The sequence below is a fragment of the Neodiprion fabricii genome, chromosome 1 (assembly GCF_021155785.1).
Source record: "Neodiprion fabricii isolate iyNeoFabr1 chromosome 1, iyNeoFabr1.1, whole genome shotgun sequence".
NCBI lineage: Eukaryota > Metazoa > Arthropoda > Insecta > Hymenoptera > Diprionidae > Neodiprion > Neodiprion fabricii.
In genome coordinates, this window is record NC_060239.1 from 5,385,852 (window position 1) to 5,404,189 (window position 18,338).

The 18,338-nt window shown below is 37.6% G+C and overlaps 1 protein-coding gene across 1 annotated transcript in view; it reads left to right on the forward strand.

The window, feature by feature from the left end:
• The window catches only part of LOC124179024, a 188,632-nt gene extending 170,370 nt beyond the window's left edge, over positions 1-18,262 (forward strand). Inside the window, exons 5-13 of the mRNA XM_046562979.1 lie at positions 953-1,162; positions 1,428-1,688; positions 8,357-8,473; positions 8,633-8,746; positions 9,360-9,503; positions 11,694-11,896; positions 13,444-13,595; positions 13,723-13,795; positions 13,918-18,262. Coding sequence (XP_046418935.1) covers positions 953-1,162; positions 1,428-1,688; positions 8,357-8,473; positions 8,633-8,746; positions 9,360-9,503; positions 11,694-11,896; positions 13,444-13,595; positions 13,723-13,795; positions 13,918-13,939 — 1,296 coding nt within the window. The 3' untranslated portion in view covers positions 13,940-18,262. The remainder of the gene's footprint in view (positions 1-952; positions 1,163-1,427; positions 1,689-8,356; positions 8,474-8,632; positions 8,747-9,359; positions 9,504-11,693; positions 11,897-13,443; positions 13,596-13,722; positions 13,796-13,917) is intronic.
• Positions 18,263-18,338: the final 76 nt, after the last annotated feature.

The window sequence follows — 18,338 nt, forward strand, 5'->3', positions numbered from 1 at the left end:
TGGCACATGCCCACACAAAACGCAGCAGAGAACGGAGCTTAAAAAACCGCAGCGAGTGTTGCGGTCGGGTTGACGCAAAACGAGGAAACTGAATTTGTGACAAAACAGTAAACCCTGTCACCGACGCCACGCGCCTCGTAGCAAACTTTTTACTAGGCTAAACAAACCCCGGCAACCCCAGACGAGCTTTCGTTGACCCGTGTGCGAAGCTTTCGCGGGATTTCCTTGGCTTAGATTTGACTGAAACCGAAAACCGTGAGCCATCATGTTTTTCCTTCCTCCTTGTCGTCACCTTCGTCGCATTTTTGTAAAAGAAATATTATCCTTATCTTTTGCTTTTTTTTCGTCTCCCATTCGTTTAACCCATTGCAACTTAGGCAGAGAGATAAAAAAATATCCGCGTTATTTACGTACTTATATCGCAGATGTCATCTATATATGTATATGTATATAATAATAATTCGTGAAGGAGTAAAACGAAGAAAGCCGAGAAAGGAGCGTTTCAAGGAAAAGACTCGGACGCGATTGTCGAGTACTTGATTAGAAACGATGAGGAAAGTTTGATCTCACGATCCAACTTGAATTCGCTCCTTCGTATACCTACCTATACGTATACCTATGCGTTACAATTTATACCGTACGATTATACCAAGCGAGGATCTCTCCGGGAAAACTTATCTTGGCAAGGCAAATTTGTCACAGGTATACCTAGCTGCCGCTTGCGGAAGGGACATCAGGGGAATGTTTGCACCCGCAAATTAGTTTCTCAATTTACTTTCGGTAACGTACGGACTCCCCCCCCCCCCCCCCCCACACACACAGCAACCAACAACCTGCAAGGATTCATTTATTCATTTACCGAGTTTGAAAATAATGGCGAAGACGAATCAGGTGTGTGAAAATTTTTACATAACACCCAAATCATCGCGTTGTCCCGTTTCGTTTTATACAGGCGCTGGTGTATCGGGATGGGAATCTGGTCTCTGGCTCGTTGGAGGCGCTCGTCCAACACATGGTGCCAACCGAGGAGTATTATCCGGACCGCGCCTACCTCTTCGCCTTCCTCCTCAGCGCCAGACTCTTCATAAAACCACACGAGCTCCTCGGCGAGGTTTGCGCTCTATGCGAACTCCAGCAGAATCTCACCGGCGAGGGTGGAAAGGTGAGAGATACGAATTTTCTGCGACCATACGTGGAGATTTCCTTGAATGCTTTCGCCGTTTCTTGTACTCACGATTAGTGATATATGTGTCTTTGGAAATGGCTGTGCAACATATTTTAAGTGTAAATTATCGGGATATTTGTATATTCGTATGGATTTCGTTGGGTATATGAAAAAGACACCGACACTGACGCTGACGATGAGAGACTCTGGGATTGATCGATTTTCCCAATAGAATACAAGGAAAATAATTCCGCTCCACCAGGAGAGGCTTCATCGGTTCGTTCCAAGACTCGTCCAGCTCTTGGCCGAGTGGACGGAGACGTTCCCCTACGATTTTCGGGACGAGAGAGTCATGAGTCACGTGCGGGCCATCACCCAGAAAGTGGCTGCCGTCGACGCAACCGCCAGGCAAGAGGTTTCGGCTCTTCTCCAGAATCTCTTGCTAAGGTTAACGGCCTTGGAAAGGTACGAGGAAGGACTTGCAGGATTAGCGACCGAAGCCGCCGCCGAGCAACTCACTCAGGTAATAATTGCAGCAGGCGTGATTCCTTATTTTATTATCACTCCTCCTTACACTGCCGGAATCAATGGATTCTGCGATTTTTGAATGCCTATAGAGAGAGAGAGAGAAATTATGACTACGAAATGGTAAAGCAAGTCCTTTGCGTTGCCTGTTTGTAGGTAATTTGTGTGATACGCTTTCGCGTAATTTCTATGTAGAACACAACGAGATGTTGTTAAATCACGAAATCCTGTACTTGTATAATATGAAAAGTATATAAATGGGCTCGTTTGAAATATACGGAAATCATGAAATCGCGTGTTCAATCTAATAACCGCGAGTAAACAGCGTAGCGTTTTATTTTGCGAGAAAGAGAGCGAAATTTCCGATGAATCGTAGGTATGACGAAGGATTACTATTGGTGAGAAAAATTTTCCTCTTTCTCGTTCCTGTGTTTTTTTTTCTTTTCTTTTTTTTCCCTTCATTTTTCATCACCGTTGTTTCATTCGTATGCGCAGAAATGATTTATTTTCTACCTATATATGCTAGGGCGAAATTAATCGGTCGATTTCAATGTAATTAAACCAGCGCGTATTTCGTACTTCAACTTGTATAATACCGTTTCTAATTTCTCTCCGGGGTTTCCTTAACTGTTCAAGTAATTCAATTTTGCGCGACATATAGGCGATACTTACCCAACCCCGTGTACTTGTATTACATGTGCATTAACACGTATCTATAATAAGCATGTATGTACTTCTATCTAGCCACGTACCTATCTACGAACACGCCCAACTATGCCGTACATCTCACTGTACTTCATGAAAATTAGATTATGGGTAATTTCTAATCGAATTGTATAGTTACTATAGTTAGACACGCCGGCCGTAACGAGACAATTCAATAACTGTGTTGAATCAGTTGGAAATTTTAACGTTACGTATCAATGCGTACGCAAAGTTTCAAATAAAATTGATATACTCGTACGTATACGTTTAGCATCCGTTTAGTTAATTCTGCTCAGAATAACTCTACGTCTGTATTGAAAAAAAAAAACAATCTATCCGAATTATTCTGCTTTACTTTGTCGTTATTTATTTTATTTTTTTCATAACATTACCATGAAAAGATTTAATCCATGAAAACCTGAGTACCGAAAACACATTGAAAACGCTATTCAATCGGCTTACATCGTTTTTGTTCAACCCCGGAACGAAGGAAATAGCGTAGGGATTCAGAAAGGATTATCAGATAGTTCAAAAAGCCTTTTGCTCCGTTTAAAAGCTCCCTTTCAGTCCTGATCTAATTCGTCTGAGAATCGCATAACGCGCTGTCAAGCTGAAGCTTGAAGGCAGTTTTTCTTGTACCGTAACAATTTCTACCATAAAATTTTCCCGGAAAGGATTTTATATGAGAGATTATCTTCAGCAAAGCGAAAATCTCTCGACAATTTCTTCTCGAAACTTTCGTTTTCGTCTTTTTACTATAACTTGCACCTTTAGTTACAACTCGGTTAAACCATTGGCGTAACTTTTGCGATGAATTTTTAACAAGGGCTTTCGTCGCATACCTATTGAATTAAGAGAGGAAAAAATCGTACGAATAAATAATCTCCAACTTTCCGATGCCTACTTTTCTCTCTACCTTCCGCATACTTGTAATTTTTTCATCGAAAAAATACGTGCCATCGTCAGGAAGACAACGAATTCTTCGAGCAGTATGGTAATTTTGCTAATTTATAGATATTTCAACAAGTTTCGCAAAAACTGGCTCAAGCTGGAACGCGGAATTCTCAGAGGTTTGATATAACACCATTTTCTAGCGGTCGTGCGCTTACGTCATGCGAAGCAAGAGGAAGAAGAAAAGGGAAAAATTGTATCCCTGTTTTGCGCGTCGAATTACGTTACCCTGGACAAATCAACTCCGAGTGTTGGGTTTTCACACCGTTAGTAACGAGTGAACGCAATTAACACGTCCGTGTCCGCCGTGCGGAGGATAAGAAGACATAAAACGTAGGCAGGTATCCGTGTAGTTAATACCTCAGTTGGGAGGACTTGAGTGACACACTGTGCTCGGTGCATGGTATTATAAAAAGCGAGGGGAGTAGTTAGTCCGGGGAGTGAGAGGCGCGTCTAAAAAAGAGAAAAAGAAAGGAAACGAAGGTGAGAAAACAAGGCGGCAAGCTTAATTGGAACGTTAGCAATTCTGCTCGAGAACTAAACCGCATACGCCCAACTAACTTTTTGCACGGAACTGCAAGTGTTTATTTTGCTAAAGATTCTCACTCGTGGCTTGTACCTTTATTTAGCCGCTGAACTGATATAACTAGACGTAAAATTGAAACATTTGAACAAAAATGATTTCTACAATTTGGCAAACAATGTTGAATCGAGAAATATCATTTTTTTCCCCTAAACTTTTTTTTCGTCGTTGTAAATTATCGGATTGATATATTTTTCTTTTTTTTATTCGCAGCATCGAGTAACGAGATTTCAAGCTGAACAAATACTAGTTTCAACATTTGTATACCTACGTAGACGTGACTTTAGCACGTTGTCAAATTCGTCAGTGATTTTATTCGCGGATGCACAGAATTTAGGAAAGTATTCCTAATCACAAATTTGCACTCGCACGTTTTTCCGAAGTATCAAAAATATCGGTTTGAAGTACGCGTTGCTGTAAGCATGTTCCTGGGTATATAAATTATACGTGAAATATAATTTCTCAAGTATAGAATAACGATGCAATTTATCCTCCATAAATAAGGAGATTCTAATCTCGGCGATATTAATTCAAAGCTACTTTTCTGTAAACTCAGGCCCGATACTGTTACAAGTACACACCATGAAAAAATGGTAATATTTTTTTTTTTAAATTCCCAACCGAAGCAGCATCGCCTGCACAAACGTGATAAATTCGTACAGATTAGACCTTCTGAAAGTCTTGGATTAACGAAATTTTGCCCCCTCCCCGTTGATTAGCAAGGGATAAAGGTCACGTATAGACCATCGAGCAAGGAGATGGTAGTCGGATAGGTTATAGGTCGATTCAGGGATAATGTGTATAAAGAGCGGCGAAGCGAGAGGGGCAAAAAAGTTAAGAAGAAAAGAAAAGAAAAGAAATAAAAAGGGAAGAGGAGAGGATAGAAAGAGCGAATTTTTTGAATTAGCGTCGGGTTTTCTCTGCGGAGAGAAGTAAAACCTGCTGCTGCTGCTACTGCTGGTGCTGCATTGTGTACGAGAGGACAAAGATTCGCCATAAAAACGATAAGAGAGGACACGGCCGGCCTTATGAGAAGGCTTTGAAGCTCCTCCCCGCAAGCACACATAGCATTTTAGCTTTCGGGGGGTGGAAATGAATAAAAATAGGAGCGGTCAAACGGAAAGGGTCAAATAAAAAACGGATTCCACGGTTTTGTCGACGATTATTTTCTCCGGACCAATTATTGCGCACCGTATATATTATACCTATACGTTCTTGTGTAAAAAATTGCCCCCCTAGCGTTACGCGCGCGTGTGTGTGTCTGTGTATATATTTATATATATAATATACATATACGTACGTGTTTTCCGCGGGAGGTCCGAACAGACGCGCCATGCAGCGGGGACAAAATTGCTCGCTTGGGTATTTTAATGGAAAATCTATACGGGCTATATGGCCGTTGTTCCGCAAGCTTCGCGTATAAACGCGGAGCAAACGCTGCGGTGCGTATTTTCACCGTCGCGTCGCCTCCTCGTCAACTTTGTTGTCGTAGGTAATATCGCGTAAGGTTGCACGTCAAGGCAAGATTCGAGAAAATTGTGATTTTTCCCGGTTGACACCTAATCGAAGAAGACTCGCAGGTTTTTCGAGGTCGTTATAAACAAACGCGGAATGATATTTGTAACATCTATAAGCACAACTCGCCTTACAGCTTTACAAGGCGGTTTTATTAAATCTTTGACTCAATTCCCCGCGGCCTAAAGTGCTTAAACGTTATCGCGTTAAAGCCAATTCAAACTTCCGCGCTCATAACTAACTACAGCCAGTTTACCGCCCTCTTCAACTTGCTCCTGATGCACTGTCCTCCATTCCGTCTACATAGATGTACATATGTATATATATACATAGATATATGTATACGACTCTCGAGGGCTGCTGCGCGGAATCTCTTTTTTATCGATTTTTAACGAGCCAGCAAATTTCTTCGCGGTCGTTTCCGGTCCTGAGAACTTTCTCAACCAATCCTCTTTCGCGTATTTCTTTCGGTGCAGCGAATCGCTAACCGATTCAAGGGATGAGTTATAAGTTGTTCTACGCGGAAATGAAGTAAATTCAGATTGAGTCACGTCGTGTGCGGCAAATTTTCTTCCCAGTAGCGAAAACCGAACGATCCAGGATGCTGAATATCTAAAATTGTTAACGACGATTGACGATCGTTCACTCTTTTGCCGAAATTATAAATAACTCAGCTCTGTATCGTTACAACGAAGTTACTCGTTCTTAAGATAGATAAAATAAATGTTTATGAAATCCAGATTTTTTTTTATCTCGAAGCATTTTTTTATACCGAATTTTGTGCATCGAATTTTGAAATATCGTTGTTGTAATCAACTCGTGCCTGATTTTCCCTCGGCGAATACTTGATATTTTCAGTCTCGACTATGCACACAACGATAACGTTAATTAACGCTTAAAGTTCACAGACTACGAAACCTCTAAGATGGTATAACGCGAGCAAGCATAATTGTTACAACACTCATTATCGCAATTGTTATCCAGTTTCAATGAACCGTACACAACGAGGAGAGCAACAAGAACAGAATTGCACTTCGGAGCTTTCGCAGGAAACCTCTTGTTTAATACTCTTGAACATTAAATTTGCGAACCCGCAAAGCGTAATTTACAATAATTATATTCCAGAGTAACAAATTGCGATCAATTTACCAAATGTTTCATCTATACATATATATATATATATATAAGATATGTGTGTTTAAATTTAGTTACACCCGTGGTCAAATTGCCCGAGTTACTCGTCGATGCATGTTACTTCCAAAGCTGTTATACTCTCGGTTAATTCGATTACTTGCCGAAGGGCGTGAGGTACTATTAGAGTATTGCCCTGCAGTTAGATAGACCAAGCATTTGCAGTAATTTCGCTTGACTGCTGCGTTTGATATATAATTTTAAACAGCAGTGTTAATCGTCGATACCGCATGTTACTGCGGTGATTTTTATTTTCATTGTTACGATATATTTTTATTTTTATTTTCATTTTTATTGTGAGACAAGCGAGAGGAGATTGCATCCCAGCAGGAAATTGCGCCAGATTTATCGAGTGAGATAAAACACGTTAGAGGTTTAATATAAACGGTCTCGGAAACCCTGCGTCCCCATTGAACCAGAATTTGATACTTCATTCTTCTCACAACGTGACTGTATAATAACAACACGATCCCTGCATTCGATTTTCTTCACCATCTTCTGTTACGCATTTGTTTATTTATTTATTTTTTTATTAGTTAAAACTGCTCTCGCCTCCATTTACCAGTATCGGGATTTTACGAAAAACGTGCTATTCGGGAGATAAAATGATGGTCCTTTGCTTTGACGAAATTCCAACAGCGTTGACGAAGAGTGTAAGAGTACAGGAATGAACTATATAAATGATGAAACCGAAACGTAGTTACGGATAGAAATGAAATTGCCGCTACAGTACGATTTTGGTGAATGAAACCGTGGTTTGAAAAAGCAAAAACCTACTTTGCCCCGTATACATAGAAGGGCTGCATGCATAAATACATGTAGGTATCATAAAGAACGCGGAGAGTATCGTTTGCTACCTGTGCAGCTCTAATGAATTTCCCCTCCCCCTCATCCTACCCCTTTTTCTACCGCCCACCGTATTTCTTTCTTTTAGAAAATTTACGAGCGAATCGGGCGGTTGTTATTCACTGAATGTAACAAGCCGTCGTTGGGCGGTTTATTTGCAAAATAGTTGACACCGAGTTTGGGATAGGAATTACTGATTTGGCGCTAAAAGTATCGGAGAATTTTCCGCCTAATCCGAAAACCAGAGAGTATTTACCCCTGGCAATTACAAATCCCAATATTCAACGTTTCTCCTCGCGAGAGACGAGCGAATGAAAACAACCGGAAGAGAAAAAGCGCTTATCGTATGACGGAAAGACCAAGAAATGGGTTTTAGCCCCACTCCTTGCGAAATAATTGTCACGCCTCGGATGAGCGAGTGAATTTTCTTTTTTATTTTTTTATACATGGAAATAACAAATTATACAACCTACCGCTCGCACCGAATCTCGAATTATTTACCAACTGGTATATTATGTATTACGCCTCTACATAATATTTATATATATGTACATAATTATATACTATAGAAGCATAACGCGACATGGGAGGGAGTTGTGGAACTTGCTGCGCTCGTAGAGAGGCGAATGGCAAACCCCCCTGGGGTAGAATAATGTCCGGGAAATTTATGTTTGACAGCGCACCCGTTCTGCACTGGAACCCTTCTCATGCATGCATGTGGAGGGATCTGCAACGATCCTGTCCCCCGCACCATGTGGGTGAAATGCACCTGAATCATAGTGAATAACACCGGCGCGAAATGCGCAATTATAACGCTGAACCGTTTACGTCGCGCACGCTGTTGTGGAAATGAAATTTTCACCCATTTCTTCCAGGTTGACGTCACGGAGCTTTGTCCATCGGCATCTGTTCTCGCTCAGCAGCTTACTCACGTAGAATTGGAACGACTTTCTTACATCGGCCCGGAGGAATTTGTCCAGGCATTCGCCAAAGTGAGTCTTCCAATTATTTCGAGCGCAAATCGGCAATGATCTCGCATAATTGTATGAATTTTTATACCGGTCGTAATGAAAAAAAAAAAAAAAACGGTGTGTTTTGGAAAATTGAAGCGTTTTTTTGAGGGAAAAACTTTTTGTTTCATTTTTGCACAGGAGTCACCGCACTTGGAAACTTCGTTCAAAGATATGAAAAAAACCAGAAACTTGGAGTCGTACGTGCAGTGGTTCAACAGACTGAGTTACTTTGTGGCAACCGAAGTCTGCAAGGTAATTTATGACGGTTTTAATAATCTTCACGTATTTGATGGAAAAAATTGACATGTTATCTCGACTTTTCTCGCAGTGCTTAAACGCTTTTATAATTGTCCGGTGTAATAATAACGGTTAGAAATATTATGCATAGAAGTCAGGAAGTGCAGCAATATTGTTTATTACATAAGTTTACTGGAAAAACTTGAATTATACTTGTTTTATTTGTATATATTATTTTTCTTCTTCTCAATTTTATTTCCCGTTTCAAGTTTGCCATGGCTGAGTATGCATAAGAGAGTAAAGTTATTCCCGTAGCAGTCTCTCGTAGGATAACTAAATATAAAGAGAAATGAAGAGGGAGAAGGAACGCTAAAGCGAGAGAGTTGGAAAGCTTATCAGATTATCCGATTATCACGGCGCTAGAAAGTTCTTCTCCCTGCGTTCGCCATTTATTCACTCGCTTCTTTCTGTTTTTTTTTTTTTTTGTTTTCTTTTTCTTTTACCTCACGTTTTCTTCTTGTTCCTTCTCATCTCAGAAGTAAAGCGTTTAACGATAATTCGATTCGATACAAATTTGAAAAACTCAATTATGATTCTTTCTTCAAACCGTATTTCCTCCCTCTTTAAGCATGCAAAAAAGAAACAACGAGTAAGAGTCGTCGAGTACTGGATAGAAACGGCCAGGGAGTGTTTCAATATCGGCAACTTTAATTCTCTCATGGCTATAATCGCCGGTCTCAACATGTCACCAATTTCTCGGCTGAAAAAAACCGTAAGTCCCAATTATAGATAGAAATTATATGATATTTATACATCATCTTTTCTTCGCCATAAGTATGTACAAATTGTAATTTAAGCAAAATCCGATAGCACGTTGAAGTAATTTTAAAAATTATGAGTCCATTCAATATTAGGGCACATTTAACATCGCGATTTGTAGTAAATCTTATATTCAGTGCAATTTTTACGTGTATAATATCAGATGAATCTAATATCCATGCCACACGAAATAAAATTTCCGAAATCTGTTCTAAATTCATACTGAGCGTCCGATAAAATACACTCAGTTCAATAATTGAATTGAAAGAATAAAAACTGGCTACTGCAATGTAAGTCAATTTTTTTTCTATCACCGGTTTAACACCGACGTCTGCAATTCAATTTTCATAATTATGCTTTTACAGTGAAATTATTGATTGATTTTTTTATAGTTCAATATGATCACATTGAAATAATATCGTTAATGCATATTCAAGATGCTAAACCGTGTTTCAATAAACGCGGTGACTGGATACAAAAATCTTGACTGTTTTCCAACGGTTTTTCCAACGGTTTTAATTATACGACCCTGTTTTACTATCTCACTGTTCACTGTTTCTCTTTCTCTCCACGATGAGTGGATTCGCGTAATAGCTTTACCTTGCGCAGGGCGGCGTTAGGTATTCGGTGTTCATTTCATTTGCGTCCTTGTTGATTTACGAACTTTCGTTAATCAATTTCGCAACCTGAACCCAACAGCGGATTCAGAAATTCTCAAAACAAATATTTATCGTTGGCGAAGTTCTACAGGTTTTTCATTAAATGATTGCTCTCGCGGTGTAATTTTAAAATTTTCCACGATACGATCATATCTGTGTATTACATACATAGCGATTCACGAAACCATCTTAAAATTCTTCGTATAACCTGTGGCAACGCGGATTAGAGATACAATTTCACCTGGATCCAGAATGCATGCGTCTCAAGGGGCATCGCAAACGTGAATGAAACAAGAAAGAAAAAGAAAAAAAATGTCGAAACTCCGCTGACGCCTTTTTGCCTCTGTCTTATTGCTTCCAGTTCGCGTTCCACGAACCATCTCGGTCCTCGGTCGTCTCTGGAACAGACTTTGGTGTGAAATTTCCGGCGAGATAACCGGAAACTTTGCTTCACCACGTTCCATTGGCTTTAGTTTTTCTTGTATAAGGAATTGTAAAAGAATCGACTACGACGTCGACGACGCTCGGTGGGATAAATTGTTGGTCAGTCAAAACTTTAGCCTTGATTGGAAAAGAGTGGAAATAAAATAAAGTTTCACTGTGGGTTCGGCGAGCTTTTATTTGATCCTTTAATGAAAAACTTTTCTATCGTGCAACGAAAGACCGCGTCTCGGTACCTGAAAAGCTTCACTGTGCTTCGATATTTTTAGTAGTGTATACGTTATAGTTTGGATTTCGCGGTGTATACATTTATAACGTAAACTAATCCTAAAATTGTTATTTCTACGTACGGCATCGCGGCAAAATACCCCCGACCAAATATCCCTGTAACAAAATATCCCTGAGAAAATATCTCGCGACAAAATATTCCTGTAACAAAATATTCCCGATAAAATAATCCGCCAACAAACATCCCTGATTACTAACTGTACGATAATATACGAACGACAATGCCTCGCTCATCACTTATCATTTTTGAAATAAGTTCGAAACCACACGAACTATTCCGTACAAGAAACGTAATGGGATATTTATTTCAGAGATATTTTCTTACAAAGATATTTTTCAGGTGATATTTTTTCGGGGGTATTTTTTCCTGAGATAAATTGTCATTGCGTAAGTGCAAGTTCGGGAATTACGTCGTCGTGTAATTGTTTTACGAAAACATTGGCGACGTATAGGTTTATTCGATATTTGCACTAGGTACATTATCTGCTCAAGAACATGTAATTCGCCGATCCTTTCATGCTTGACGACGTGCGCAACTTTATTACACGCGAATTGTACGCAGGCGTGTATTTAAACATGATGTATAGACATGACGCGAAGTTGTGGAAACTCAATTTCCTCACCGGGATTCTAATCATATTTTACCGACTGTAATTTTCGTCCCGGACAAAATTGAACGCATAATTTGGGTACCTACGTTTTTACCCGGAAAAATTTGGCACAATAATAGATAATTTTTCTCCCTCTTTACACAGTGGTCGAAAGTTCAGTCAGCCAAGTTTTCGATACTGGAACACCAAATGGATCCGAGCAGTAATTTCAGCAGCTACAGAAGCACGCTGAAGGCAGCGATGTGGCGAAGCGCCGGAGCGACTGACGAACGACAGCGTATAGTCGTGCCATTTTTCAGCCTCCTTGTCAAGGACCTTTATTTTCTGAACGAGGGTTGCAGTAACAAGTGAGTATACGTGTGGGATAAGAAACGAGGCGCGAGGGTCGCCTTCCTCATTCCCTCTCTTCTATTCCACTTTGCTGCGTCTTACACTTGATCACAATGATCATTCGATCCCTTTCTATACTTCACTCTTCAATCTCTCAAAGTTATTTACGCGATGTCTCGCGGCAACTTCGCAAATCCCCAAAATCGAACAATCAACCATCCGTCGATTGGTTTGCGCCTGGTGCAATGTACCTATTTCGTTTGGAAAAAGAAATCGAAAAGAAACGGGTAATCTTGAAAAATGCCGTACAGCAGACGCCCCATCCTTACATTGATCCTCATTCACCCTTTCTCAAATTCTTATTCGCTGCACAGATTCAGCGCGTACCATAATTTCCAACTATCGGTTATACCTGCACCATCGACTTGAAACTCAAAGGGATCGATCATTCCACGCGTTCTCTTTACCTCCATCCCGCATTTTCCCCTATCGCTCTTTTATTTCCGGGGACATTTTTTAAAGCGATACTGATGCTTGAACGGACGCGTCTGCATGGTTATCGCCTATATTCATCACAGAGGTTCAGGGTTTCGAAGAAATTTATACGTGCAATATGCTTCTACTTCTTATTTTTCCTCTACATAGTATACATAGGTATATTTATTTTCCTGTTTTTTGTTGTTTTTTTTTTTTTTCACGCCGGGCGGTATCTTTCCTTGCCGCACACTCTCACCCGTCTTCTCCAAGTTTTTGTATATAAAGTTATTAAACTTGTAATGGCAAAAGTTGAGACGAAGATGGGATATAGCGCAGAAAATCCAAGACCTGCAGACGGATATTTCGGATCAACGTGCAATCGTCGCGATGGATATAACATTTACCGATCGTCATACAATATAAGCAAATATTATTAGGTTTCCAATAACGAAATTTGTTTCAGATTTTATTCTTCAAGCAACTTTTTACACCCAGATACAATAACATTATACTCGTGAAATGATTGTCTTTGATAAAAAAACAAAAATCTTCAGGTAATTCACTCGGACTCGTGTGTAAACCACTTTGCCCTGATTTCTTTCCGTGCACGCGTTATGTATGTATACATATATATACGTATATATATATATATATATACCTATATCGTAACGTCTTTGCAGTGAGATTTAACGCGCAGCCCTCATCCCTAGAAATTGAGAAACTTTCAGCCGTTATCTCGACGTGTTGCTTGAGAATTTCTTGGTAAAATAGGCGTACAGAGCTAGGCGTGCGGTGGGGAAAATTACACGCAGAGATAGGGATCAGCCCTGCGTTACAACTTTTAGTAGTATTGCATTAATAAATAATTGTTCTTACAACGAGCCAAGATTTAAGTAATGGAGAATTTCATTCAAGTAAAACTTTCATCGAACGTCACTGTTATAATAACTTCTTCTTTTTTTTTAGACGTTGGAGTACATAATAGGTGTTGTTCTTTTTTTCCGTTGCTTGTGTCCCGATTTATACATTCCGTAATTTCATATAATTCGGATTCGATAAACGTTGTGTTTTCATTTTTCTCATTCAGATTGCCAAATGGACACATTAATTTCGAGAAATTTTGGCAGCTCGCAAAACAAGTTACGGAATTCATAGCATGGAAACAAGTCGCTTGTCCGTTCGAGAAGAACGCGCGTGTCATCGCTTTTCTTCAAGCGAGCCCTGTACTCACGGAAAACTGTAAGTTTAATTACTTTGTTAATGATTTGCGAACAAAATTCAAAAAGCGAAGACCATCTTTTTAGCTTTGCCGTGTGACAGTAACTGAATAACGTATGTATATACATATTTATCGGTTTCTTCGCAGCATTGGCTTTAGCGTCGTTCGAATGCGAACCACCGGATAATAACCCAGAGAAAGAACGTTACAAATCCTTAAAGTGAGTATTGTTGGTTTTAACATAAAAATCGTACTTGAAGGTCGTGTTATTTTCGTGTTTTTCGCACCAGGCATCGCATCTAAATCCAGAATTATTCCTATTTTCAATTTGTTTTCCCGCAGATCCGAGTTAAACGCTCAGTGAGTTGGATACGGGCGATTAAAAGACGTCATATTTGAAAGGTACTGAATACGCGAATTACGAATACGATTATTTAAGGGAATATTACATATGGGTGAATAACTTTATACCTATATTAAATAATATAATTGAAATGCGGACGATAATATGAATGAAACGATTCTAAACCCATGGATTCGTCATACGTATGAATTATACATATAGTCAAAGTATTACAAGGTATTAACTAGGATTTTAATACCCATCAATTGCATGGTCTGCGTTTGGCCATAAACCCGGAAAACATTATAGAGATCTCACCTTCAATATAAGTACATATACTGTAGTTATACGATATATTACAAATTGTCGATAACGCAGCAAAATTTCAAACTTAACCGTTGAAACACTTTCGGCAATTATTTAGTCGAGCGGAATTTTCTTTGATCCATTCTTCTTTCCACTTCGATTACAACTTTCAAGACATGACGCTAGGCACGCGGCTTATGCAAGATCGGAGGAATGCTCTTCGAGCATGTTACTTCTGCCCAACTTCGCCGCCAATTTTATGGAACAATCTCCTATGAAATACATTCAACATTCAACAATTCTTGCCCAAGTTTCAACATGATTATAATTTTTCAAATCGCAATCGGCGGTCATCGGATTCACGTGACAGTATCGTATAGGAGTAAGAATAGTTCCTAAGCCTCATCAAACCTCGTGCATTAAAAAATCTAAAATACGGATATTACATGAATACTATATTATTCGTCAGATCGCGATATTTTTTAAACGAAAATCTCTCCAAAACCCAGATGACGGTTTTTAAATGTAATACAATCATCGGTCATATTTCTTATAATTACGTATGTATAAATTTGATAATTGCTACCATTTTTTCTTACCTTTCGTCTCAGTCACATTAGTCTAGGTATTCTTCTTTGTCACTTTTTTACGATAATTATACGATAAATTTTCTTCGCGAAGATTGTAGACTTTTTAACGCACGATTCAACTTGTACATAGCCCTTTTGATATACGCTAAATTAGGTGTGAGTAGATTCGTTCCTGTAGTTTAAGTTCGATTTAGGAAAACAAAGTATATAACCCGGTTTACGTACTTATTGTTAATCGGACTAAGTTTCAATGGACAACGTTAAACGGATTTGGTTATTTCAACCACTAGCAAAATGCTAATTCAAATACTGAGTGTGATCTTTCCCGTTATTAAAACCTTTTTATACGTAGTCGAGAAAGTTATTAAAAAGACCGTTATAACTCTACACTATTTACAGTCCGGATCGAAGTAAAAATCCATCTTTCATATACGGTTGTACATGTGATGATTTAAACATAATTTCACTGGTCGTGTCCGTACAAGCATATTATGTCGATTGAACAACAACGGTCAACACCTTACATTATAGGTATACTAATTCTGCAGAATATAATGTTAGTTTTGAACAATGATTATACAACAAGTTACAACAGTTTTTAAAGTTTAAATATATAATATACTTTATCAAATTTTTAATGAATTTGAAAGTATAGGGACCAAGTTAATTTCTTCCGATCGTGAATATAAATTTCGAGATCCCATGATAATTTCATATAATAATCCATCACTTACAACTGATAAATAAATACGTTTTATTGAACATTTCATCATTTAATTAACAATACGCCTCGATGTAATAGTCTTGTATGTATTTGATTTACCCATCTGCATTATTTAGTCATATCAAAATCTTTCAGTGGCCAGCTACTACGTCTTAGAGAAATATTTTCCTTAAACCTAAATCAATCGAATGCCTTAAATATGAAAATCTATATCATATTTTCATCCACATATTTGCTGGTTGTGTTATGCAATATATTTATTTTGCATGAATGAGATTGATTTCGGCTCACTTACATCGTTTGATAATATTTCGACCATTTGTCGCAGTCGATTATAGCTACAGGCATGTACAAGTAAAAAATTCAAAGCCTTTACCCCCCTCATAATTTATAATTTCTTGATTTTGAATTCCACAAGTTTATATACAAGGCATTTGAACTTCATAGAATATATCGAAGATAGCTATACTATATGCACGGTATCATAGAATATTAAAAATTAATATTACTAGAATTCCAGAATTGAATCGTCAATATTCATAACTACAACTAGTAACTGTGAATCTAATATTTACTTCGTTATAGTGAAAAGTATATTTCCGTGACTCTGATAAAGTTTCCCTGTTTATTAAAAAAAATGAAAAATTCTACACAGAAATTTTTTTTGGTGGCAGTATATCCCTCGGATAAGATCTGTAACTCGTAATTTATTCGGCTCGACCGTCCCCAGAGATTGTAAACATTATTATTGTATCGCATTTATTGAGAACGGCGTATATTTAGAAATACGTGCGAGCAAAAAAGTAATTCCTGTTCAATATCTTGGAATTTTAATCATCATTCTTTGTCGAGGAGCATTTTCATTTTGATTATTTATTATTATTATAGTTTTTTCTCATCGATTTTTACTTTACTTTACTAAATTTTCATATCTTTTGGATATTATTTATCATTTTTTTGTCTTTTTAAATACTGTCACCTAATCCTAATCACCAATGTCTACAGTAATAATCAATTGTAAATAAACTGTCGTGTATATACCCGTTGTCTAAATATAACATAATGCTAAACAATATAATGCTATAGGTGAATTTATTGAAATAATTTTGAAGCTCCGACAATGTTCACTTTGACGAGCTTGCTGACATTTATGTTATCGTATGTATAATTATGACGTCGTGTCATATAATTTCTGCTTTACTCTAGTCACTAGCTATTAGTTGAACTTATTATATTTAAGAGTATGTATATGTAAATGAAAGGATACCGGATGCTAATAGGAGTCGTAGTAGCGTAACACGTTAAATTATCTACCATAGTGCAGGTTTCCAAAACTCATAGTTCGCCGCCAATTATTTATCAATTACATGCAACTAGCCATGTGCAGATGTGTTGATGAAATTTGCATAATACTTTACTGTTATTCTTAGCATCGGGTATTCTTTTACGTCGTTTGACATTTTTCTTATGTCTTTTTATGCCTTTAGAAATTAGATTAAGATTGGTTTCATACCTTTAATTTAAGTTCGTCCTATACGTGTTTGGCTATTAACATTCCCATAGCGTAACAATGTCTATACGTCTGAACATCATATTTTTACCCCCCTAGCACCACATAGGTAAAAGCTCACAATGAATAATCATACGTGAAAAAAAGTAACTCAGCGTGAAAATATTTAGATTATTTATGTGAATTATTATAAACATTCGTAAATCGCCTCACGTGTTATTACTTTTGTTATTTTGTTTCCTCTCAAACAACGCACGACACAATCGTTTGTGTCATCTCATCTATCATATACTACAATAGTTGCATTTATTGTATTCTTTTTTCCAAATTATCTTGAGAAAAAAACGAAAGATTCAAATTTCAGTATTTTCAATATAATCATGCAACGTAATGACATCATATATTTAAAAAATATATATCACGCTTTGATCGAGTAAACGAACGTTATATTATGTCGTAAACAAATTTCAACTCATTGAGAAGAAATTATCTGGACGATAAACATAAAAATAAAACTTGACAAAGTCGGTGTCGTAAATTGTCGCTACGAGTACGACGTGTATTGCTGAATGATAAGAAATCAAGATGCCAAAACAAAGAAGGAGTATAAATGAGTATTCACAATTACCATACTCTACGTTTTCCGTATAATCACGAAGAGTATGATGCTAAACCATTTTTAATTTCGTTCACTCAATTTCTTTTGCACCCATTTTTTTTAGAGTGAAGCCGAAGCTGATCCGCAACTTTCGTATAAACAGTCGCAATTACGAATTCGGTAAACTAATTATTATAGCGGATATAACAAAACAATACCTTTTTAATAGAAATAATAAAATTTTATTATTTAAATAATAAGCTGTTGAGATTTTATTGTTAATGGCTATTTATAATTCATACCAGTATATTTATGTAAACCTAAAGTGGAATTTAAACGAAAACGAACCAGTTGAGTTCCATAAATGAGGAAGATAACAATTGTACTTCCCACCGTAACCGATCCTCAACCATAATTCACTTTATTTTCAGTACAAAATCATTATCTATAACTTTCTTTTTTATTGTAAATAATGCTGCTTTATACTTGTATTGAATTACGTTGACACGCTATACATAATAATATATCTACTGTTGTAAATAGATTCAATATCAGAACGCAACAATTATGTAGAAGCGATAATGTCTATTGAATAAAGTACAGATTAACATAAATACGTTTCAGAAATTATGTAACTATTATCAGTTTTGTAAAGTGAAAGCAACAAATTTGATTGATTATCGATAAATTTA